Source organism: Apteryx mantelli, chromosome 7 (genome assembly GCF_036417845.1).
Source record: "Apteryx mantelli isolate bAptMan1 chromosome 7, bAptMan1.hap1, whole genome shotgun sequence".
Lineage (NCBI taxonomy): Eukaryota > Metazoa > Chordata > Aves > Apterygiformes > Apterygidae > Apteryx > Apteryx mantelli.
In genome coordinates, this window is record NC_089984.1 from 25,503,824 (window position 1) to 25,530,836 (window position 27,013).

General features: G+C 38.6%; 1 protein-coding gene across 1 annotated transcript; it reads right to left on the minus strand.

The window, feature by feature from the left end:
* Positions 1 to 26,937, minus strand: HTR7 (5-hydroxytryptamine receptor 7). The gene is made up of 2 exons (XM_013946626.2): positions 26,379 to 26,937; positions 1 to 1,299 (listed from the first exon to the last, which is right to left on the minus strand). Exons 1-2 carry the CDS (start codon positions 26,900 to 26,902, stop codon positions 549 to 551), a joined length of 1,275 nt encoding a protein of 424 aa, XP_013802080.2. The 5' UTR covers positions 26,903 to 26,937; the 3' UTR covers positions 1 to 548.
* Positions 26,938 to 27,013: the final 76 nt, after the last annotated feature.

Consider the following 27,013-nt stretch of genomic DNA (forward strand, 5'->3'; position numbering starts at 1 on the left):
TAATGTTTAATGGACACTTTTTTACAATAAAGAATACTTCCAAGCAATATAACTTCTCTGATCCAGCTTCATCTTAAATGGTTTATTTTTATAATAACAAAGTGGAAAGCAATGAATTATACTGAACTCTTCAGCATTTTCAGGTCTTTATTACAGCAAAAATTTCTAGGATACAAGATGCATCCAATATCCAGAGCTACTAGAAGTTGTTTGGGGCCAAGGGCCAAACAAAAGGGTTAGGCCAACTTCCCTCTTTCCTCACCAGCAACTCAGAAATCCTGCACCACCTTTTATCCTTCCCCTCTGTGGTATCCAGTACTCAAGTTCCCTTTCCTTACACCCAGATTCTTTGGATTGTCTCTTGTTTCTCCAGGCTCATTATGACTGGTGGCTTGTACAGGAATTTACCTTGCCAACTTCCAGTTTCTTGATGACTGTGTTAACAGTGCTCAAGAAGGCTGGTTCTTCCAATAACTCCTCTTTCAAATTTGAGGGAAAAAGTTAATGTGATTAAAACAATAAATTATCATAATAAAGGGTAAGAGACCTTACAGAACAAATTCTGGCTTTTCTGCAAGCTTCAGAGCCTCATGCATGCCTGCAGCTGATAGTTTCCGGTTGATATTCCTATATTTGCACTGCAGTAGGTTGCGATAAGTTGTCCTCAGGTCCCGATTGAAGAAGGCGTATATAAAAGGGTTAATGAGAGAGTTTGCATAACCCAACCATAGAAATGTTCTCTCAACCCACAGTGGGATACAGCTGCATGCTGTACCACAGATGAAGGGCCTGGCAGTTGAGAGGAGGAAAAATGGCAGCCAGCACACAGTAAAAGCCCCAACAATAATTCCAAGGGTAGTGGCAGCTTTCTGTTCTCTTTTAAAGATGGAAATGTTTTTCCTGTCATGCTTAAGGAGTCGTGAAAAATTAGTACATTCTTCAGATTCTTTGTGCAGTTTAACAACTCCATTCATAGATATTCCTTCCATTTCTTCTGGCCGGGGAAAACCAGCAAACTTGTGTTTAGCAGCACTCCTCTTAGCAGCTTTGTAAATCTGATAGTACATGAAAAGCATCACTGACATTGGAATGTAAAACGCAACTGCAGTGGAGTAAATTGTGTAGCCAAAGTCTTGACTGATCAAGCAAACCTTTTCATCGTTTACATTTTGGGCCCAACCGAAGAGTGGGGGTATGGTGATAGAGGCAGATAAGAGCCATACGCACAGGATCATTTTGGCCATACACTTTCCATTCTGCCTGACAGGATATGTAAGAGGTCTTGTTATTCCCAGGTACCTAGAACAATAATGTAGAGTTACTATATAATGCTTTGGTTAACTGATAAAGTTATTTCACATAGTTTGCTGTAAAACTTAAGATGCTTGGCTAAAAATAATAATTTATTTTTTGAACATTAAGGAAATTCTGAAAGCTAAGTTTTATTTGACTGTCTGATGAAGTCTTGGTATAGATGAGTGCTTACTCCACAAAGCATACTACTTTCTATATTGAGTTCATGCTTAAATTAAGACAAGTGGTTTCATTCATCTTACTTATTCATCAGTTATAGAGATCCCTGCCACTAAACTGAGATGATGAGTTGTCTTTCTTACCTTTGTGTTTCAGGCAGAAACAACTAACTGCAAACTTATGTCAAGAGTAGATTATCTCAGTACTACCATAATTCTTTTTATAATCACTTAATTAAAAAGAAATGACACTTTTTCAACATTCAGACTCTTACTGAACAAAATAACAATCCATCACAGTGTCAGTTCAACAGGACTGGGGAAAAAGCTTGGTTTTACCAGGAATTAAGTTCAGAATGATAAATAATTGGAAACAGACAAGAAATGTTTACAGTGTGCCATGGTTTCATGAAAAAAATGAAGTCTGACAGCTTCTACATCTTCTAAACTGCAAGAGCTTAAAATACACACTCTGTTCCAGTAAAATGTTTATCACTATTGCCCTGCATAGATGGACAGCAATATCCTAAGTTTGTGTTTTCTCTCAGCTACAGAAGATTTCCGTAGTTCCTCTCTAACTATGAGAGGTTTCTCTTAAGTGGGACTGGATGACTTTTTTTTTTTTCCATCTAACATTTTTATCCCAAAATTTGGATTCTGCTCAGCTGGAACTTATTTATAAATTCCCATTAGCTTCCTCAGATTGTTCTTTTCTTGTCCTCCCAAAAGAAAGAATTTTGAAGAAAAATCAGTGTGATTCACTTTGGTGCTTATAAAAGAAATATTTTTACTTCAGGCATCAAAGCAATGTTTTGGTTTCAAGATGTACCTATATTTAGTTAAAAAGTGAAGGTTTGGGAGGGCTACAAACAAGAAATACAGTAATGTGATCAAGAATGTTTTTGCTAGGTATATGTGAATACCTAGCAAATCAAAATATCGGTATCTGCCTAGCTCTGTAGAATGCTGCATTGTTGATTTTACTGCAATGCAGTAAATTATGGCTAGTGCTACTGCTTTATATAAGAACCCAGGTATGCTACAGTTTTGGAAATAAAAGACGCATCATTTCATGATCTGTTTTGTTGAGTCTCAACAACATCACTGAGGTATTACTGATAGAGAAAGTCTGATAAAAGGGACAGAACTTGTTTATTGTGCCCTCTTCTTGACAGCATGCACAAGTCAATTACAACAGTGCCTGCGGGTGCTGTGAGCTAAGAATAGTTATTAAGATTGGCTGGGATTATAGCAGTATGATATGTGAGCATGGACCATGTTATTAAAAAAGGCTGTGCCTTGTTCACCTCACCTTTTGCATTAGAATATAGTCAGGCATCCGCTCCTGGAGGCCTTGGGCACAGTGTAGGTTCCCTGGAGAATTCTATTATACGGAATCACTGGCCAAAACTGTTTGCACTGCTAATGAGCTGAGAGTTTTCCAAGGCTTTCCAAGATGTAGGGGAACACAGATAATGCTGAGAAGTTCTAGAGTTTAACTGTCTAATGGATAGATCATACTGCTTTAAGTAACATAACTGCAACAAGGGTAGTTATTACCTGCAGCCCTTCTGTGATAACAGTGGCATGTTAGATGGGTAAAATACAACATCACACCCTTAAAACTTGTGTGAGAATAGCATGATTTAGCCACAAAACAGTTAAACATATCATTGATGCAAAAAGCTTACTTGCCACTTACAACATGTTGTTTTAAAGAATCTTTTAAAAAAAAGATTGGTCCATCTTCCTGAGATATGTATTTTTCTAGCTATTACACATTTGGTCATTAAAAACAACTTGATTATGAGGTGATCTTCCTTATGTAGCTAAAATGGTTAAATTAGATTTCTGTAAAAATCAGATCTGTGGGCTGCACACTCTGAATGCCTACTGGTGCATTCTGATGCATCAGAATATAACAAAAAGAATTCATGAAAGCAGAAGTATACTGAAAATAATTAAAATTCATTAGTTTTGCACTGACACCACTTTTTTGGAAGCTATCCGAGCTCCACAAAATGCTATTTGAAATTAAAATATATTAATTAACATAAAAATACACCAGCATCCTCTCTGCCTTATCCATTTCCCTAAATGTAGTATGCTAGGAAAAGAAGTCAGTAGACATAAATGAAGGAACCTTCTTTATCTTTTTATCTCCATAGATGAAATCTATTACCCTTGAAAACTTAGCTGCAACTTCAAAATAATGTAAATTGCTACTGTTGTCTAATACACTAGAGAGTGTCTAAGACTTAATGAATTCATGATTTTCTAAAGTATTATGTCAAACTCATCATAAAAATATGTTTTTTAATGCTTAATCTCTAATGATTACCTTCCAAAAATGACTAAAGGTAAATCAGCTAAACTAACATATCATTCAAAAAATATATAACATCTTGAGGCCTTACTGCCTCAAAGAACTCAAAATAAGAACAGACAACATAGACCAAACAGAAGGCAAACAATGAGGGACAGAGGTGATTTCTTTTTAGATGAGTGTGTGTAAGCACATGAGTACATCCCCAGTTCTGGGCTAGTTGCTTATAATTTCTTCAGTGTCTCCTCTTCCCCTTTGGAGGATTAGAAATCAACTACTGTGCTGCAGCCTTGTTCAGGTCTGAGGTGCACAGTGCGTCTCAGCTCTAGGGTGGAATAATTATCGCTTGCCATTCACTTTCTGGAGTCCTGTTCAAATGCAGGTGCAGAACGAAGAGCTCCTTCCTTGCTGGAGTGTACGATCATCAGCTATTGTGAACAATCACCATTTGCTAGTTACCCACTGAGTACCAACAGTGGAAAAGGTAAATGAGTAAGTCTTCTTTTCCTTTCTCTTAATAAAAATCTGGCTCCCTGTGCTCCAGTATTCTTTCCCAGCATCTCTAAATTGTTACAGATAATAGTAAAACCATTACAACTATATAAGAGAGCTCCTGAAAGCATTCTTTTTTTTTCCTTTTTTTTAATTTTTCCATTCTGGCTTTTTTGATATTGATGCATTACAGTGACCACAGAGAATAGTTTGTATCCTATAGGGCTAACATGGTCTCCATTATCACCTGAACTGTAGATTATGCAGACATTTCTTATTACAATGTGCTCAATATATTAAATGATACAGCAAGTGTTAGGCTGTAACATACACGGAAAACAGTATATCACAAAAGGAACAGGAATCCACAGATCCTGGTTTCCATCTCTGGCGCATTATCTTTCTGCGGCTCTTTGTATTCCCTTTTCCCATTCGTGTCTGTCTTAGCTATTTGCTTGTCATGATGGTTGTCAATGTCACTGCTTGCACGGTACTTATCAAACTGGAAACTGGACTGCCATGGTGTGCCACTGGATGTTACTATAGTATAAAATCTAAAAGGCTCAATACAACTTTCTTTTCTTATAAATATAATTATTTCATTCTCTAACCTAGGAAATTGTGCGAAGTAGTCTGTTTTATCTGCAATACCACAAAGCAAGTTCATGTAGTCAGCCAGTTATCACCAGAAAAACTTTTCAGGATGACCTTTCTCATCATGTTCATCTGACTAACTCTCTATTTATGACTGAAATGATTAGTGGCTTCTATAGATGTAGAAGAAGATATCAATTTTTTCTCCAACCATAGTTAAGAGAAAGCAGCAGTGCCAAACTTGGTAGCATTTAAGGTTAAGCAAGGATGACATTTAACTTTTGTGGATTGAACCTGATTCTTTCAGTACTAGAAAAGTTCTTTTCCTTTTCTTTGTGTTTGTTCCCACCTGAAAAAGCCAAATATATCTACAATATTTAGGCTGTAAAAATGGTGAAGTGTTTATAGCTACTTTGGGAACTTTGAAATGGGTCTAGTCTCCCCACCTTCTGAAGTATCTAGAAAACAAACTGAGGTAAACTGAGAATAAACAGCTACAGCTACATCAACTTTAACAAAAGGAAGAAAATGGTAATAAAAAGGTCCAATTTGAGGTCCAAAATCTTGCTTTATTACCTGTTTCATTTGGCTAAAAAAATAGGAAAAACAGGAAGAGGACTTGCTCTTCACTGCAAATAAAGCCACAGAGTAATAGAAGATCTAACAGCTAAGAATTTTAAAACTATTTTCGAGCCTCCTGCCAACCTACAAATAAATTTAATGTACCATGATGCAGGGATCACTTACGCTGTTTTTGAAGCACACACCTGAAACTCCTTTGTCACTGGTCTCAATGTACTTTGTAGATAGAATTCCATTTTAATTAGTCCACATTTTTTGTCAGTATTTAACTGGCTTGTAACTTACTATCACTCACCCAACCTATCAGAGGATCAATCAGAGGATTCTTCAGCTTGTAACTTACTGTCACTCACCTGTCCCATCAGAGGATCAATCAGAGGATTCCTCCAGAATCAGCTTAGCATCTTTCACTGTCTGGCTTTGCTTTTATGAAGCAGAATGTGTGACTAAGGAATAAAACTGGAAAAATCGCAATGGAAATTACACAGATGCACAGTACAGCTATTTCTGTCAGGGATCTTGACATATTGCTCTGTTATCACTTACAATTTGACTAGGAGTTGAGCTTGAGGTTTTTTCAGTCCTTCCTATTTTCTTATTTTAAGAGTCATACAATGATTCTCTTAAAAAGATATAAAAGTTGCCTACTTCTTTACTTTTGTGCTTTTTCTAGTACAGCAGTTTTCTAGCTTCAGTTCTTCTCTGCCTGTATTTGTTTCTATGCCAGCTTACAGCTATAGAATCCTGTCTAATGATTCACCTGCAGTAATAACTTATTCTGAAGAATGATGCTAATCTACTGATCTTCCTTTAGTGTCTGTGATTCTCTCACAATCTTTCATAATTTTTCTATTCAACTCAGTGCAGCGTTAAGGAGACACCTAGTAAGAATAGGAGCATGGGGTCATTCCTAAAAGCTTTCTAACATTCAGAAACATTCTTCCTAGTGATCTGCCTAGAATGATTTTTCCTTATACTTTGATACATTAAACAGTAAATGAAATGTAAAAATAAAATGTTAAAACAATGATCAAATCTATTATTTCTGTTACAGCTGCATGAAAAACCCCTAACAGAAATAGAATAAGGTGTACAAAATGATCACCAAAATATTATTCCCATTACACAGCTAAGTAAATGAGATGGAAGTAAAGGAGTAGAAACACAAAAAGACCTAAGTGCTGAGACAATGAGCGTTACAGTGCATGACTGTAGTGTTATAATGTAAAAAATAACCTTGTTAACTATTGCATGACAGTACTGTATGTAAGTCTTTCTGCAGTACAGACTGGCCTCATAATCACATCATGATACCTGCCAGTTTATTGTCAGGGAAGAGGAGGACCCTTCAGCAGAAGTAAAATAAATACTTTTCTCCTTCCCAGAATTGGACCAAGTTATTGATTTCATTGCATATATGGCTGATTTCATAGTATGTATTAGGTCACTTTAAAACCTCCATGTTAAATATCATGCAATTTAGAGTGAGACAACAGGTCTAACAAAATCAGACCACTGCCCAGTGGGAAAACAAAAATTTTGTTCGGTTATTTCTCTACTCTATCTAGCTAAATATTGTATCTTTCCTATATAAATTAGTATATAGTCCATGAAAAGTCTCAGCATGGTGGCCAGATTCCAGATCTTAACTGTATTAGCTAGAAATGGTTAAACCTATAGTTCTTCTTTCTTAGTCAATGTTGAATGCCATAACATGAAAGATCTTAAATGTACGCTTTGGCATCTGTTGTTTTAGATGCTTGACAAGAAAGACCTCTTATTTTTAAACATTTTCAAAACACCTGATTTTTTCTGAAGCCCATCTTTGTGGGTTTCTTCATCTCTGGTCTCCTGCGTATTGGTGGTTTGTTTGCTTACTGAGTGCAATAGGGTTAATTATATACAGAGTTCAAAAGTGTTTCCTTTCCCTACCCCACTCCTCCTTGATAGATAATATGCAGCACTTCTCTGGAAGAGGATCCAGAGATGTACTGGGAGTTATATATGTTTGTCCTTCTCTTTTCAGTCTAGAGAATCTAAAACGGCAAGTGAATGGATGGGGTGAAGGGCTGAGTCAATGGATACTGGTAAGACACTGGAGGAGAAATGGCAGGCTCTATTCTTGTTTCAGTTTATTAAAGAAATTGGGGAGGAATGCTTTAGCACTGGAAGTCACTTTTAGGATAGCCCTTAATTCATGAGAAGTTAACATGTTTGGATCCTTACTCCCAAGCATTTCTATCTCCTGCACAATAAGCTTCACTGTTCTTCTGGCAATTAAAATGTTTGTCAGAAGCTGGGTGTTAACATGATCTCTTGCTGAATGCCTACGTGATTAGAGAATCTAGAGCCTTTGATGATCCCTTTGCTCAGTTGCCCAAGCTACTTATAAAACTGAAGATAAAGTTCAAGTCCCTGAACATGATTTGATCCAACAGGCTAACTAGTTTAGAAAACAAGAGTTGGATGTCATTGAGATAACATGGAGATAGGTAAAAGCACTCCATACAGCTGATGTTTGCTGAGAGGAAAAGTTTTGTTTGCTGTTTTGTCCCTGCTGTGGGGCAGAATGACTTTAAGTAAACGTGTGGTTTCTTGAAGCACCAGCTGAGATGAAATCTCTACTCTGTTCTATAGAGGCAGCTCCTGAGCAAAAGAGAACAGAGGAATGGAGAAAAGGAATAAATTTTGCAGATTAGGAACTGAAAAAGAGACTAAAATCGCATTATCCTTTCAGGTTTCTCCCCATCTTACTTATCCCTTCCTTCATGCCCAGGGGCATCCCCAAAGCCAATAAAGATTTCAGGTTCTTGCCAGAAAGTGTGTGTGGCACTTGTAACATGTCCTTTTCCTGCCTTACTGCCTTCAGCTAGAGTTTTAGTTCTCAAACTCACAACGTATTAACAAAGAACACATCTCTTTTTCTCTCCCATATTCCCTCCCATGGTGTCCTTTGGCAAAGATGAATGCTCATGATCCCAGCCAGCCTCTTAGCTTCAGCCAGGGCACAGGAGACGTGCCAGGAGACAACCACCAGACATGCTTCAGTGCTGGAACTGTCCTGTTCTATGCAAGCATTCAGGTAGGCTGTAACAAAAATGGCAATGTGTTTTCTCTCAGCTCTGTGCTCTACCAGACACCAGCACAAACATGCCTTGGGTGAGCAATGAGGCAGGCTGATAGTCTACAGGGCCTGCGTCTAGATTTCGACTAACATTTTTGCCTACCATCTCCTCCCACATGTATGCAGGCACATACACACAGGCCAGGTGACCTCTTGATATATGGCAGTAAAGTGGGTCCTAGGATGTACGTCCTGCAAACAAGTTGAAAGCAGAGCAAGCTCTAGGAGGGCCTCTGGAGGAGGTACTGAAGTGCCTGAGGACAGCACATGGAAGGGTGTCTAGGTGGATGCAGCTGAGGCACTCTGGAGAGTCTCCCAGGACCAGTGGTGGAGATCTAGCATGGGGACTCCAGGTCTTGAGCCTGTTCTCAGGAGGAGACTGACAAAATGGTATAGCGATGTCCAGGTCAACTACAGCAAAACTGATAAAGGTAGAAGAGCTCCCAAGTTCCTGGGTCCAGTTGAAGATTGCTTCCTGACACTTTACTGGGGTAAGACACATGCTTCCTCTGCACCTTAGTTTTCACAGGAGAAAGCCTAAACACACAGGAAGGGACCTGCAGAGAACTCTGGTCTGGGTGATGAGGGTGATGAGTATCAGGGTTTGCCCAGAGTACACCAGGCTTTCAGCCTAAATGCAGTTTACTGACCTGCCCAGGATCACAAAAGAAGCCTATAAACCTTGATCACAGGGTCATCACGATCCTAGGTTAGTGCTTTAGTTGTATAACTAGTTCTTTTTGTGTTTCTTGAGGTAAGCTAGCAGATATCTTCAACTAAAATGTGTGGGGGGTTGATTTCAAAGCTATGAAAAAAAGTCATTTTTAAAAAAGAAAAACCTCTTGTAAGACACTCATAATGCAGAAATGGCTAAGGTGATTTTCTCCAACTTAACTATATGAGTCATGCTTGGGTTGACACTAAACATCAGCTTAAAAGGAATTATTTTGAAAGTTATAATGGTGTTTCAAAATGAAAGCCTCCTACAACTTTAACTAGAAAATCATGACTGATGTCTTAGTACAATTAAATGAAGTGTTTCAGAAACTTCCATAGTATAAGCAATGATTGAAAAGAAAAATCACAGCCCATTGCACTGATAATACCACTATATTAAAACAAAGTATCTTCAGGGAATAGCTATTTAAATGTGCTGATATTTATGTCCCCTCTCTTCCTTCCTTGAATACAAACAATTTAAACATAATATCTACAGACAAAGCACTTAAGGAACAATACCCTCTAGAATACTCCTTCTCTCCTCCCCTTTCTTTCTCTTCCTGCCTCTGCAGAGACAGAAAAAAATGGTAGTGGAAGGACTTGCTCCAAATTCTCCTCTGTGCTTCTCCCTGAGACTAACTTTGCAAGAGCCCTGCTGAACCGTAGAGAGTTGTTATGGGTGAATCGTTATACCCAACTAACTAATCTACTCAGGCATTTTTGGCTTTGGCCATAGTTGGATTTGTCTAAAGGTAGATCTGAATTTGACAAAATCACAGGAAGACTTTGCTGTGGGTTGGGTGTGTAAGTATTTTAAGTGTTCATCTCAGGCTTAACCTTTTTGCCCAAGTTCAGCAGAGAAAAAGGAGAGGATATCAATAAACTATGTTAGTATACAAAGGAAAATCTAAGACTACGGCAGGTTTATTTAGAAGTCTTATTTCTAACACTACAGGATGCACAAAGCATCTTGTATTGTTTTACAGAGTCTGGGTTTCTCTATGATATTAACTGTGGGAATGTCAGCCAGAGGTACATATTGCTCCTAGAAAGTGGGCACCTGGGGTTTTAACTTCACTCCTTTCCTGAAAAATGTTTTTACAATACTGTCATTACAGTGTAAAACATACTCTGCACTAATGCAATCCTCTCACAAAGGAATTTTCAACAAAGATAGATCTGAAAGCAAGAAGAAAACTTGCTACCAAAATAAAAAAGAGAAATGGCGACTTTAGGACTCTAACTGAGGTGCCAAAGCAACCAAAGTATCTAAGTAATTCTGTTTCATAAAATATACAAGATGAAAAAGGACATTGCATCTCTTCAAAGACAAAGGTATTCTTGCTGACAAGATCAGTGATGCTGTACTTGTGAATAATCCTAATAGCAGCAAGCAAAGTAAAGAATTTTTGTAAGACTGAGTCAGTAAAAAAATAATAGAAAGTAGGGAGTTTGTGGTGAATCTCAAGGGTATGAGCAACTCAGTCATCCCAGGTACAACTCTAGCACAATTACTAGAAAGAGAATAAGCTATCTCTGCTCAAAGCCACATACTGACAGGTATTTAGCAGTGTTGTGTGAAGGATGAACAGAGCCTTACTATGTTTTATGAAAGCTTTAAAATCGGCCTTCATTCTGAATTTTATGAAGGACAATTGTAAAGGGTTTCTTTTTTTTTTTTTTTAATCCTAAATTGACTGAGTAAAAACATAATGGTGCACTGAGTCCTATTTTTCCATTTAAGCAAATGAACTGCAACAGTTCATTCTGAAATAACCAAAAGTGGACATCACCAGAAAATATTCCAGTTGTATTAGTTTCCAAACAGAAACTTTAGGAAAATCATCCCAATCTCATAAAATACTCAAAAATACTTTGATAACAGAACATCTCATTCTGACCCACTATAATACCAATTGTTTTTTAAAGATGCACTCTCTGGAGTAGCTTGTCCTTTTCAGTATTAAAAGTGTGTCTCACTTCCTAATATGAATAGGTCCTATCACAGAAATAAATCATAACCTGTTTTGGAATGAGAGGCAGAGGAATGGGGGGAACACAGCATGAACAGAAGGTACCAAGGAGAGAAGGCAACAGATGATTAGATTAAATTGCATATCTGCAATTTGAGAACCTTTTAGAAAGGTTCACAGGCCTTTCTAACAGAAACTTCTTCAACGGGAACTTACCAGAAGATAATAAGGTGATTCCTTCCCTGTAACCTAGCCAAACAGTTATTTATTTTCCTTTACTTGATATTTTGGCATTATTGCATGCTCAGTATGTGGTACAGAATGAGGTTATCATATTTCATCATCTTTCCTATCAATGAATGAGAGGCCTACTGTACCTACCACAGCTCTTAGTCATATCTCATTTATTTCCTTAGCACTTACTTTAACAGAGATATTTATTTACAAAAGCTTATACTCCAGATCCCAAATTCTCCTTTCATATGTAATCCTCCTGCCTGCAGTCATTTTCCTCAGAAAATATCTCATTCAGTAATGTTTTGGAATTTCATTCCAATAAATAAAATGATCAGATCAAGCTGTCCTCTATAAACTAGAAATAAAAAATTTCTAAAAGTTTAATACTACTTTAGAGGTTTTCTTCCCCTTGTGATCACTCAGAATACTCAAATATCCAGCCCCCAATGCCTTTGAACTGAAGAAGGGTGAAAGGGAGAAACATTTAATGATGAAAGAACAACTGCAGCAAAACCCAAAGAGCGGTGGGTAAAACTGTATGGTCAGCCCCTCGCAGCCACAGTATTCAATAGTTCATTTTTCAAAATGCTTATTCATTTCTACCAGAAGGTTTGTGAATGAGGCAAATAATGATCAAATGAACACTACTTCTTTCTACCTAATTGTCCTGTCTAACGAACTTTGAAACTCCTGGGTCTAGCTCATGCCTGCCAGGCTGCAGTTCCCTGTAGCTGGCTTTTTCCAGCTTGTTGCGGACAAGCCTTGCTTCAGTGGAATTTAATTCAAATCCAGATGTTCATCCTTCCCATTTCAGCTGTCACCAGCTCTAGTTCTGCAATGGCAGCTCCAAATAAGTTCAAATGTCTCTAGATAGGAAACCCCAAAAAAGATTAGTCAATATAAGGTGTCCACTTTGTCTTGTTGAATGAGGGCCTGCCCCAACAGGCTTCCACTACAGTACATCCTTTTACTTCAGCAACATCTTTCATAACTTCTCTCCTTTTCAAAATCATATTTATCTGCAACTTATAGTACCTTAAAATACAGAACAAGCTCCAACACAACACTAACTGCTATCACCAACTTCACAGGAGTGAAATCATAGTACATTCAATATACAGAATAAGTATTTTGCTTTTCTCCTGCTGGGAAAGGAGTTTCTTTCTTCTTTTGGCCCTCTACTTCTGGGCCTTTTGTAAGAAAGGACAAAATTTGAGCCCAGATTCAACTACTACTTATCCATAAACAATCATGCATCCAGCTCTGGGGCTCAAAATGTCTTTAAGGTGCCTTTTCATGTTGTCCAGAATTTAGAGCTATACCTTTTTACTAAATCAGAAATAGGTACAGCTGATCATAGACCACCACCTCCTCCTCCAAAGTCTTTAAAAATAATGGGATTTGGGGCTTACCAAGGATCCCAGACCCCTTCTCTGCTGATATTACAGATGCTGCAGCGCACATGAGTGTGATGAAATGAGTGGGATCAGCAGAAGGCAGCCCTCCCTCTTGCCTCTCAGTGAGTATGCCTTTGCTTTTCTCTGCAGCAGGCTGGCAACTCTCAAGTTCTTCTGAGATGTGGTTGCATCAAACTATGTGTGGATAAAGACTAAAATACCCAAGGTTTGTTCCTGTGCTTACAGTTTCCAATAATCTCAGTTCTCATTGCCAAGCCAATATCTTCAAATGTGTATTTCAATTTAGGAGCAGAACTTTGGCATCAGTGTGGGATGAATCACCACAGCTGAGCGCCTGCAGATCTCGGGGAGCTCACTGGGAACTGTAAGTGTTTGAGATGTTTGCTAAGATGCTCCCTTCATTTCAGCACCTAGGCAGCAGTGCATGAGCTTAATGTTAAGTACCAGGTTTTGGAAATGTTAAGCACCCTGTTTGCATTATTTTATTCATAGGCAAACAGTCTACTGTGCCATTTTACTTTGGGTGATTTTTGAAAAAATGAAGCTTGTGTCCTGGAAATGACCAAACTCATTCAGCAAGAATAGCTTTTTAATATGGGACAATAGACTCTTGAGAGGCTGCAATTAGTATTGTTGATAAAAGTGCTTGTGCCGAGAAGTGGGTTCCAATTGCAGATCCTTAAGGTAAAAGGAAAACTAAAGTGCGTAACAATGCAAAAAAAAAGAAGTCTTTAGAGCTGGAGCCACATTATTTTTAGCATCAAAATATCTTATTAGACTATTAAAGAAAAGCTTTGCATCTTGTCAGCAGCTGTTTTGGGTCACAGGTATAAATATATCCATGTAATTTTGTGGCCAGATAACACACTAGGTCTTTGTTCAGGGATTCAGTATTTCTAGTACTTGTTAAATGTCTACTTCTACAGCAAATAAACAAAATTTAGCAACCCACATAAAGAACTATTTACAGAAAATTCTTCTGGCAAATGTTACTGTGTATCTGAAATATTTGATAACAATCACAACATGTTTTCATGGTTTGTATTGATAATAACAGTTATGTTGTAAATTATACAGTAAGTTGAGATAGTAGTGTATACTTCTGTTACATGTGCTCATTTCTTCCATTTCCACCTTCTAATTTCTATGCCTATGGCCAATTTCTAAATAGCAGTTACTAGAGTAAATCTTCTAGACCAGTGTTCTTCACTCTGCTTTGCAAGCCCCTAAATTTTCTAGTGTGGGAACAGCCCTCTAACTAGTAAACACAACCAACTGACAACAGCCTTGTTTTTTTCAGTTACCTTTTGTGTCCCTCTCCAGGGATCTGCAAGCCATATGTTGAAATCCTTTATCCCTAGTCTCTAGTGCATCTCTAATTAAAAGCAAACAGGTAGAAACAACGTACTTAGAGAAAGCTCTGTATCCAGGGCTCTATTTATCTCACAGTGGCAATAAGCCACATCTCTCACTGCAACTACCTTAAACATAGCTGATGAGAACAGATGATTCATTCCATTGCCAGCAAGTTTACTGATTAGTATTCTTCAGTGGGAATAAAGGTGGCACAAGCACATGCAAGGTTACTGGGAGGAGATCCCAAGATGTGTCTTCCTGGGTTTTCTCCACTAGTAAGCACTCCCCAAAAGAACTGGAGAGTTTTCAACTCCAAAAAGCCAGAATTTATTTAAATGAAAACTAGAAATTTCATGTGTTTAAACAGAGAAAACTCATCACAACCAGGGAAGATAGAAGTAAAAAGATCTGTACACAACTCTCCACAACTGCTGTGCCCTTGCAGACAAACCTTTGCTTCCAACTCTGTTTTTACCCAACTCAGTGAATTTTTGAGTTGCAGCAAACTCTGCCAAGTCTCCTCTGGTCCCTGGGAGCCTTTTCCATTACCCTTAAGATCTGGCTGGCTGCTACTTGCTCCTGTCTTCAGACTCCCCTCCTTATCACACCCTGCAGGACCAATAGCACCCAGGGAAGGACAGTGTTATCCTTTCAGGTGGCTCTACCTCTACTTCCCCCAGTCTCCTTAAAGGAACATAAAAAATGGTAAACAAAAGTAAACAACCAACTTTCCCTGCAGTTTTATTTTTAACTAACATTTCCCTGAGCTAAAAAACTTGGCTTTGAGTTTCTGACAGCACTGAAAAACCACCCATTTCCTTGACATATCTCAGGAAAAAACTTTGCTGCCAGCTTTTTCATCAAGATACAATGTACCTCTAAGAATAGACTTCACCCTGGTTTCTCGTTACTTAAAAAAAAAGCTGTTTTTATAATGTCCCTCCTTGCTTTTTCTTTTTTAGCCAAATTATGACCATTCTGCAGTGGAATAACTGTACAAGATGGTATTAACCCCCTCCTTGGTCTCCCTCCTTGGCCTGGATAAGCACAGAAAGCTCAGTACAGATTTGATTTCCTTGCAATTATCAGTTCTTTATGTTAACTGCAACAGCACAACCAGGATTTTCACTCTTGTCTGTACATTAGCTAAAGAACTTGTTTATTGCTAAGATATGATTCATTATCTGATTTGTATATATGCTAATATTTATGGCACCACCCATATGTGAAAATATTTATCGGACAATCTAGATGTTCTATATGAAGCTTCGTGAATAAATAGATAGGTATAACAAAATCAAAGCTGCTGCATACTCTTTCCTTAATTCTGTTACATTAGTTCAAACAAAATAGAGACAAGCTCTCCCCAGATGCCTATATATGCCTGTATGCAAACATCCCCTACTGAAGTCAGCAAGAGAAGGGCATGTGTGTTGTGGCAAATAAGTTACGAAAGCTCCTGTACCTTTAACTCTGTAATTGAAGATTTCTACCCTGAGCTTTACATAGGGGCCAGTTTTGTGCATGTATGCCCTTAATCTTGGCAAATGATTCCAAATTGTTAAATCATTTTCATTTTCCATTATTACTTATAGCCAAGAGAGTCAACCTTTTAATTTCAGGAAAAAAAAGGATGTAATAATATTCATAGACTCATTTCATAGGAGTCTTTATGATCACAGAGACTGAAAGGTAGATGTTTTATCCCTTCTGTCTTTGGTTGACCAAACAGTCACCTTTTTGCCAAAATATAGCTTGCTTTGTTATACTTAGAAGAGCCATAACATATGATGTCTATTATGAGAACAAATATTTGCCTCAGGTTTGTGATCTAGCTCCAGCCTAGCTTTGAATTAAGCTGGCAGAGCCAATGTGCATTCTTAGCATTTCTAGCTGACTTGGTGCTCAAACTCCTTTAGGAGCTTGCTGACTTTCACTTTGGGTCGTATCTTGTCCTGTTTCCCTAGTACAGTTTAGATTTGAAGCATGCCCACTGCACTACGAGCAGCACCTGTCCACGAAATTCTGCAATGACACTATGAAAAATCAAGCACAACAGCAGACCTGGAACAAGGGAACTTGCCAACCTGAGTATGTCAATCTCAGCAAAAGTAGGACTAAATCAGTGCTTAGCAGGATGAATGACTAGAACTTTTATTTTGCCAAAATCTTGGCAAATTGAAACCCCTATAGCAAGAAGAGACTGAATAAGAATGCTGGAATAACTTTGGCAAGAAAAATCCCCAATTCCCTTCTCTAGGAATACAAAAGAAATATTTTCTGCTGGTTGTGAAATAGGTCTCTAACACCTAAGGGAGAGAATGAACTAATGGGCAAGTTGAACTGAACTGATTCATGTATCCTAATCACCTATTAGGGTGATCCGGTGGAAACTGAGTGTGAAGAAAGGCCTGAGAAACCCCAATCAGTTATTGATTAATTAAGGTTTGTGACAAAATACAAATTAGCAATCTGTGCTGTCACTGATACTGCAGCAGTAAAAATGGAGGCTGTACACGCTCACATTATATGTGTATCTCAAATGTTGGTACATAAAACTATACAGAATTTGATTATTCCTCACAGTTATCTCAAACACAGCTATACAAAAGTATCAGACGAATAAATCACTAACTGGAATCTGTCAGACAATCTTAAGGGAAAAAATATGAAATTACATGAATCCCCTCTCTCCACTACAGAGAGAAATCTCATTCTAAAAAAGTTTTTAAAATCAGCTTTGCAAAATTAAAAATCCTATTTAAATTTGACTACACCCTTAGACATGTTTCTTATATAACATAGCATAAAAAGCCCTTTTTCCTAATGTGCTAATATAGATATCCAAATGTTGCAAACTTTGGTAAAAGAAATTAATCAAAAAAAAATGTTATCAGCACCAAAGGCTATTTTACTGTCCCACGTACAGAAGTTAGTCTGTATCACTGAAAGATCTCCACAACTGCAAAAACAGGCAAGTTCAGTCAGACCTCCTCCTCCCAGATAGCTTTCATGCAGTTGTCAGCAAGTCATTTCAATGTATGCTCTAAATATATCCACTATGCAAAACAATTTACAAATATAAACACTGTAGTGATGAATACTGCTTAAAATTCAATTAAAGAACAAAGCGTCCTTTTAAGTCATTCGAAGTAATGAAATTTTCAACTGATTCTTGACCTTAGCACATGCATATTTGCTCTATCCAAATACTTCTAAGCAGCCCCCTTCAGTCTCAATTGCCTAGCAAATCTAAGCATTTCTAAAGTGAATATGGCTAAAATGGTTAGAAAAAAATCACTTCTGATCTGCTGAAACAGTGCTAACATTACAAATACGATATTTTCTGCACAGTACTATCTCAGCCCCATGACATATTTTATTACTGGAGTCTTTTGGAAAGGAAACTCAACCCTTACAGTAAGAGTTTACTGAAAATTTTTCATCTGCCTTTTCTATTTTTAGTATACATAGAAGTACACATATTATGAATCAATCCTATAAAAGTACCTGGCTATCCAGTGTAACAGGAAAAACTAAAAGCTATAAGCTTTCCAACTGAAAGAAATTAATCTGTCCTTACAAAATGTACTGGCCATTCAGAAGAAAACTGCCGTGAGCATTGCTTTATGATGTTCATACTTTGTCAGCTCAGATATTAGAATTTGTAATTGCATTTTTCCAATCTTTGTTATAAGACAAGGGCATCTTGGCAAACTCAACTGTTTCTCCAGCCTTTTTATATCCATGCAAGAACTAAAACGGCTGGTTCTTTCTGCAGATTTCCTAGTCTACAAAGGACGGGCCAGATCTTTATGTGATATACTAAGAGGAGAAAAAAGAGGTGTTTGTAGCTAAAAGACAGATCCACATTTACAATATCAGCTGCAGATGAAACGGGATGTTCTATCCCTAAATTTGCCACAAATGTTTCTGATAAAATGTTTCAGATAAAATGTTTCAAGCTCAAAAACAGTATTTAAAAAAAAGATTGGATTCCTTTAAGGAAATAAAACAGTCCTCTTACATAATTTAGAGGCTTTTTATAAATCAGTCTTATAGTAAATTATTCCAGAAAAGTTAAAGAACATTCCTTGGGAAATTTCTGTTCCTTTAGAAGGTTGTGAAAGTGTATTACCAGCAATACGGTAGTCTCGTTTCAACCACTGCACAATGACTACAGATGGTTTGATGTTTCATTCTATAATATTCATTCAGTTCAAGAAAAACTCATTAGGAAAATATATTTTGATACGAATGTACACAAATTACTCTACACTGTCCTTCCAGGATGATGTGTATTGCATTTATGTAATTTATATTAGGAGATATTTCTGAAAGACGCCTTCAAAACCTGAGTGTTTCTAGGGAGTTATATTCTTTCTGTGAATCCTGAAGGAAATCTAATCTGTTTTCACTCATGGAAAAGCTTTTTGTGACCTTGAAAGGAAAAATTCACTTTCTAAATGTCTTCAGAATGCCACATATTATTTAAATGCACTGACAGCTCTGAGTTAGCTGTGGAATTCATTTTTTTATTTAGAAAAATATTCTTCCTTTTAAGATCAAAGTATGGTCTAGATGATGGAATATTTCCTAGGCAGCTGCTCTTTCTTGCATTGGTAAAAGAGTCAGGTTGTAATCCTGGCCAAGCAGTTCAAATTTTCTTGTAATTTTCAAAGTGGATGTTTATTCTTCCAGTACATTAACAGGCCTGCTTGGCAAAAATGTGAAGTAATATTCCCTTACCTCTGACTACCAGACTCCTTTGAAATGTCTGGATGGACCCCCAAGAATTAGAGACCCCCAAATCACTTCTGAAAACTGATCCAATGTTAAATCCTGGTAGGAGCAAACAGAAGATAGTTTCAAATGTGAAAGAAAAAAAGTAACAAGCTAATTTCAAGGAAAGGCATTCACATAAATGTCGTGTAACTGCAAATCTCCCATTACTGATTCAACTATAATTCCCCCTTCAGGCATATCTTCGAACATAACCAATTACAGCCATCTTTTCACTATCACTTGCAGATTACCCTGCATCTCCATGCATTATGGCTCCCTTTTAGTAACACTACTTAAATATAGCCAGTATATAACAACAGAATAATCAATTTACAGATTTTTCTATAGCATCTTTTAGCTTCCCCAATTTTTTCAGCTTCTGCCATGCTGTCACAAGACACGTACCAAACTTTAGGTCTTAGGCCTGTTCTCACTGCAGAATGACACCACTTCCACTCACTGTGGTGAAGAAGGACCTCCACCTTATTCCTGAGTCCACTAGTGTTTACAAAATGGCCCATCTGTTTGTCAGATTATCTTTTATTTGCTATATCCCATTCTTACTCTCTGTGTATCTGGTAGTCTAGTCATTAAGAACAACGACTGTACAAAGACATAACAAAGTAACTGCTATTGCCTCGAACAGGTTACAATTTTAGTAATCGCATCTCTTCTAGTCTGCCTACGTGATGTAAGAAAAGGTAAATAAAGGTGCCACAGAAACCAGTGCGATCATGTTAGTACAGCATAACACCCTAACTTCATTTACTGTTCAGGAGCTGGCTTTCAGTGAGGCATAGACATTGCATTACATTAAATTACTTAAAAATGCATTCAACTTCCAATTCAGTGTCTTCATCTCAGTATCTTGGAGCAAGAATTAGTGTCATGTCTGTTTTCAATGTAAATAAAACAGAGATTGAAGAAGTGTTCAGTAACAAATTCTCTGCAAAAACAAGTTAGAACAACTCAAAGGAGGAATATTAAGTTGACTAAACTAGAAAAACTACATGGGAAGGAATAAAAATATCTGTTTTTTCCTTATTAGTGTGACATTGCTGTTGGTATCTTCAGTCAGCTAGACAATAAGTTATTTACAGACTTGGAAAGAGTACATTCGTTTATGGGTTTAGCAATGGAAAGAACGGCTCTTGTGGTGGTGGTGTTTAGGAACAAGCTGCCATATTGATCACAAAACTTTCTTCTGCATCAGAGACCTTAACTGCAGCAACTCCATCACATACTTTTTCTACAATTCCTTTAAGCTTTTTCTTGATCCTTCAGTTATTTCTATGTAAAGAGAAGCTTTCTTCTTTTCTCAAGCCTTCAGTGACATTACAAGCTCCACTGTTTGCAAGGCACCAGGACCTAAATCTTGCAAAGACATGAAGGAACCTATTTCATGTTTATATCAATGGAAGTTGGGAAACTCGCCGCCTACAGACTGTGTTTAAAGAAAAACCTTACATATCAGTACTTTTGTATTCTACATGCTTCTCATATCAAGGATGAAGGTTCCCTAAATAAAGCATAAAATAGGGTGCCTGGAAATGAGAATCCACAAAACTCATATTCCTAGAAGGGAATGAAGAACCAGCTGGCGCTAGCCCATAGGAACTTCAAGGACAAGAGTAAATCTGAGTCATCTACAGCAATGGTAGGAATTCTTGCAGTATGACACAGGTCATAAATAGTGAATCAAATCTCTTGGGGGACACTGCAGGTGGGTACCTATATTTATTCTAGATCCAGAATATATTACATAAAACATTTTTTGATGGTATCTGTCTATACGTATATATTCTACAAATATTTTGTGAAGGAATGGAGCAGGGCTGGCAGACCAGACTGCAGCCTTTTCCACCCCCAGCCTAAATGCATAGGAAAAACTTTCATACCAAACAGAAAGCCATACAGGGCTCTTAGGTGTCACTAAGTTTAAGAAATTACTGATAGGGTTTTCAGGTCACAATTTTCAATTTTAGATTTAGGCAGAATTTAAACACCTGCATTCTATTTGAAGTGCTTAAATCTTTATTTGGATGTAGTCTTAAATCCTTCCTGTGAGGCACTGGGCCTCCTCAGTTCCCAAGCATGCATCAAGGAAATTTGAATTTGGTGAGCGTTTAGGGATGAACATATTCTAAGGTGATGCATAAGTACCCATACTTATTTGGAGTATAGCAAAAGATACCAAACAGGGATAGGAGAGAGAGCAGATGCTTGTGTATAAAAACCTCCAGAACAACACAAAGTCCTGCTTTTGTATCATTTGTGTATAAATCCTAAATCTTCATCAATTTAATGGATGTCTGTAATACTCATTTAATGTTGGCTTAGACACAGACTGGAAAATTTCTCCAGAAAGTGTTTAATTACTTGTGTGGGTGTGGGGAAAGTGTTATAATTCTTAAACTGTATCTGAGTAGTTATGTTCTTTATTACTTTCTAAGCCAAAGAGTTATTTTTAAATTGAATTAAAAATTGCTACTTATGCAGTTATTCAGTGGATAATCTCCAAAACAGGATTTCTGTAGCTATCTTGGGTCAGAAGAACATGATGAATCAGCAGGCAAACCACACCAGTTTAAATTAAATTAATTCCCTTTAGATATTCATTCACCCACTAAGATGTGGTTTGCATCCTCCCCTTACAATTCACTCCTGAATTTTGCTCACTCATAAATGTAAAGGAATCCAAATTTGGTATAATTTATTTATTCAGAGCCAGAAGAGCAGAACATTAAAGGAAAAAACGGTAATAAGAAATGTTTGAAGTAGGTTACCATTCACTGAGGGACAATATCATGCCAAAGTCTCTGCACCTGCTACCTTTTTCCAAAGCTACCCCCCATACGATGAATGGAGAGTACAGTGAAGGTAATATTGACTGTCCAGGTATTAAGCTGCCTATTTAATCCTTATGAAATTGGGAAAGGGAGAAATATGTTCGTCTCTCATTTACACCCATTTTTATTTTTGATCTACCCACCTGTAGGCAGATAGCTTCTTCCAAAGGGGAGCCTGAATAAGACAGATACCTCAGAGAAAACACGCTCATCTCAGCTCACTCTAATGAAGATCTGTGAAAGTTTTCACATTGTGGAATAAAAGGAAAGAGATGATGTGAAAAAAGTGCAATAATCCGTATCTTGATATTATTATGGGTACTATCTTACATTCTCCACAAAATATAGTTCTTTGTGGATAACAACATGACCTTTTCTTTATGGAAAAGTCACTACTGTGGCTCTAGAGAAGACATACTTCAGACTAGATTCTTTCTTAGTGCACCCTGTACAAAGTTAGAGATTCCTGTATTAGCATGTTAACACATACTTTGCAGTCTCACAACAATTTGTACAACTTAAGAGTAGAAGCAGTTTAACAAGTACTGGTGGTTCTGTTCAGATGCTTTAAGAAAAAGATTGGTTTTGTTTTGAATTGCAAATCCCTATCCTCAAGAACGCTGTTCTCAAACTAAGCCAGCCCTTAGACATTTATACTTATCTGATAAATTAAAATGCCAATTCAAAAACATAATTTTGTGTATGATAATATGTTCCTATTCAGGAACCTATGGAAAATTTAATTTTGATGCCTGACCCTGTATTCAGCCCTTTCATGTCCTACTAAGAAATCCCCTGTTTCTGAAGTGACACGGGGTCACTATTCCACTGCCTTCAAAGAAAATGTTAGTCTTCCATTCACTGTGCTGTAGGCCTCTGTACTAACTACCTGTCTAAAAACATTAGGGAAGTATTTAGCCACCACATTCAGGACCATGCTGCTTTCTCCGGTTAATGCTACACATTAGGGGAAAAAAAAAAAGGCATCATTTGAGAAGTTTCTGGAAAATTTCCAGGAGTAACACGCTCCTTTGGAATGGGTCACCAAGAATGTGTCTGACTACAAAAAGATGGGGGAGTGAGAGGGCGACAGAATCAGCTTATGGCAACCAAAAAAGACCATTACAATGCAGGAAAATGCTTTAGAGGGCAGGTGAGCCAGTCCATTTGTAGACTCCATGCTAATCTACATCCTTCAGAGCTTTCCAATTGCTAAAGAAATTCAGTTAAAAAATGCATCCACCACTGAGGGCTGTAAGGCAACATATCTCTAAGTACAGAAGGCCCACCAGCTGCCAGCACTCTAGGGCTATCAGTGGCATGAGCTGAGTAGCATATTAATGTGCAAGGGAAAAAATCCCCTTGAACTTACTCAGTTTATCCTGTCCAGAAGGGCCTTAAAGCCTCTTTTTTACCAGCTATACTCATTTGTCTAATAAAAGATATTGCCTCCTCTTACAAACCTTGTCTAATGGTTTGTTTGAAACTTTTTTTTAAATTAATTCAATAGTGACATTCTTGCAGCTATTTACCTTGAACTGATTCTCAACTCTGATCCAGAAATAACCTAGAGATTTAATAATGAAAATTTAAAATATCCAACTTTGCTGTCTCTCTGTGTTGCCTGTAACACCTTCATCTTTCCCTTCAAGGGAGGCTTCACTGGATGACAACAAAGACTTCCTAAACTATCCTAAAGAGCTAAGTGGCAGTCCAATTCACAGTTATTCTTGAAAAATGTTCAGTTTTATCCTATCTTAACCCTTCTCCCTAAGCAAATGGCTTCCATGTGACCCCAGAACCATTTAACAATTGTGCTACAAGGTTTAATTGTATAAAAATGGCACCCAGTGCCAAACTGAATGATGGTGAATTGCATTCATTTCTTCCCTGCTTCTGGGTTTCCTGGTTCATCTTCTATTTATATTCTTTGTGCTGGGATTACAAGGGCTGTATCATCAGAGAACCTTCTCTCACAGATAATACAGAATTTACAAGTGTTTCCATCAAACCTATGGCTTCCTTCATGAAAATGGTTTGAACCTCTAATGACTATGTACACCATGATTTGCAAGCTACTGTACCAAACAATACTTTATCTGTGGGTTCTCATTTTTTCAGAGATGTGTCTCCCCCAATGCTAAATCAAAGCTTTCCTAACTACATAAATGTAAGAACAATTCTAGGTAAACTAGAACCATTAAATCAATGTTACATTGGTTATATTTCATCATACACATTTAATTTTCATCATTTCTCTGGTCTGCATACTTTATACATCTTCAGTATTCAAAGAATAGTTAACATCTCAAGCTAATCTTTGGCCTGATGAGCCACTGTTACAACAGTGTAAGATTATGTATTTTTAAACAGAGTTACAAATTATGGAGTTTTAAAATTCTTTATTGCCAAGTGACAGAGACATTTTGCTAAAGAATTGCTGGCTGATCTCCCCATTAATGGGAGACATTAAGATGTTCTATTTATACTATTATCCATCATATGGATAATCCATAATGGATTTGGATAATAGAGGTTAAAGCACCAGGATTCGCCAAATTTTGACTTCAAGTAGGGAGTAGACAACATAATTATGAGTTATGAAGAGATCATGCTGAATAAACATTTGGTAATAGAAGTAGGAATATGCAAAGACAAAAGGAGAATAATTCCAGTTCAAAACAGTATTTGTAAATGAAAATCAGTCATTCATAATAGGTTATATTCTGTTCTAGGTGCATTGTTATATCCCTTGTTAGTATTTCTTTGAGGGGGAGGGAGAGAAGAAAAAGAATGGAAAGAAGGAAGAAAGTGCAAGACGAGATCATCATTGTGACTAGTTCAATTAAAACCTCTATTCAGCATACAGCAGTGGCCTCAAATTTTAAGCTAAGGAATGGAAAAGAGTAAAACTGAACTACTACAGTGCTGCTGTGTGAATCAATCATCCATCCCTACTTGGATAAGAAAGCTTAATTATGTTCACCTGTCTTACAAAAGTTATCAGAAATGGAGTTGGAGAGTTCAGACATGGACATCAAGAATGATCAAAGAATGGAACCACTTGTGTGTGGAGAGAGTGGAAAAATGAAATCAATTACCTTAAAAATAAACAGATTAGAAAAACAAATAATAATGTTAGGAAGTTAAAACAGGCTACTCATCTTCTCACGCAACACTGGAACTAAATTAAAAGGTGGCAAACTTTAAGGCAACAAGAGAAAATACTTCGATACTCACCCAAAGTCAGTATGTGGATTTCATTGCTACAAGATGCTTAGCAGCATTCAGGTAACTGCTGGCCATGGTAGAATTCACTAAACAGAGAGCATCAGAGCAGGGAGTGCTTATAAAGAAGTTAAAGTTTTGGAATGAATATAAATTGTGATGCTCCTTGGCATGAAACAGCCTCTGGATTTGTGGGGAACTCTTCTGAAGGACTGGTTCTTTGTAGAGACCTAATGCAGAGTTCTTCCAAAAAACTTTCTGAAGCAGGCAGTACAAGCTACTGTTAGAGAGGATATTGGACTAGATAAACCACTTGTAGAGCCTAGTTAGGAAGTTCTTCAATTTCTGCTAATTGTATTGAGTCGTAATGAAAATGGTCTCCCTCTAGATGCTAAAATGCCCAGTATGGGATGGGTGCCATAAAAGAGAGAAAATACATTCTGCAAATTATTTTAGGATTGGACCACCGTAGAATAAAGGAACCTGTTGACCTTCCTCTGCAGTGGAGAGCTGAGAGGTGGGCAGAAAGTGAGATCTTAGGCCTGGCTTTAACATCAGAAATGAATTCCTAGTATGCTCTTCTGCAGTCTGTATACACCTACCTATTGCTTCAGCACCCATATCTTTTGGAAGAAGTTAAATGCCAGCAAGGATAGTGTGGTGGGGGTTTTTTTAGATGACTGAAGAAGTATGAAAAAAGGCAAATATTTCAGAGTAATTTCTCCTTCAGTACTAAGTTTATTTGTCAAAAATGGGTTCCATCAGCTGAAGCGTAAGTATTCTGAGATTGTACTAGAGCAACGATAAAATACCTACTAAACTGTAATTCCTGCATCTTCTCAGAGCTGGTGAACTCCACTGAATTCAGGGGGGTTATGTTGTCACCAGCTTGAGAAGAACCAGCTCAGATCTGCCCAGGGTATAAAGCGGTTTAAGACATATGCTGCGAGATGTGAATCAGCTGCAGATGCCCCGTTACCCGTGACCAGCCACAGGAGCCGCGCACGGCGTGGCCGCAGCTCCGCTCTCCGACACTCCCGATCGCCGCACCGACGGCAGCGAGGCCGAGCCGCGGGGCAAGCGGGCACCTGCGGCGGCGGCGGGAGACGCGGGGAAGCCGCGAGCAGCGGAGACCCCTGGCGGAGCAGCGCCGGCAGCGGCAGCCACCCCGGCCGGCTGCCCGCGGAGAGGGGGCCCGGCTCCACGCGGCGCGGCCACTCACCTGTCGATGCTTATCACGCAGAGGGTCAAGATGGAGGCCGTGCAGCACATGACGTCCATGGCGATGAAGACGTTGCAGAAGAGGCGCCCGAAGATCCACTCGCCGCCGATGAGGTCGGTCACGCTGACGAAGGGCATCACGGCCAGGGCCACCGAGAGGTCGGCCAGGGCCAGCGAGACGATGAGATAGTTGGAGGGCTGCCGCAGCTTCTTCACGAAGCACACCGAGATGACCACCAGGCAGTTGCCGGCGACGGTCAGCAGGGTGATGAGGGACAGGACGGCGCCGATGACAACTTTCTCGACGTTGCCGTAGCTGAGGATCTGCTCCCCGCACTGCGAGTCGTTGTGCGCCAGGGGGCTCGCCGTGGGCAGCGCCGACGGGGTGCCCGCCGGGGCGAGCTTCACCAGGCGCGGCGGCCACGAGCCGGCGATCATCCTACCGCCGCCCAGCGCCCGCGGGTCCTCCAGGGCGAAGGGCCGGAGGTTACCGTAGAGGTGGCTGCTGTTGGCGGCGATGACCATGGTGGCGTGAGCTGCCCATGAAGCCCGCCGCCCGCTCGCCGGCTCTCCCCGCTGCCCGGGGCGCTCGGGCTCCTCCTCGGGCGCCCGGCGCCGCCCGCCCCCTCGCCGCCG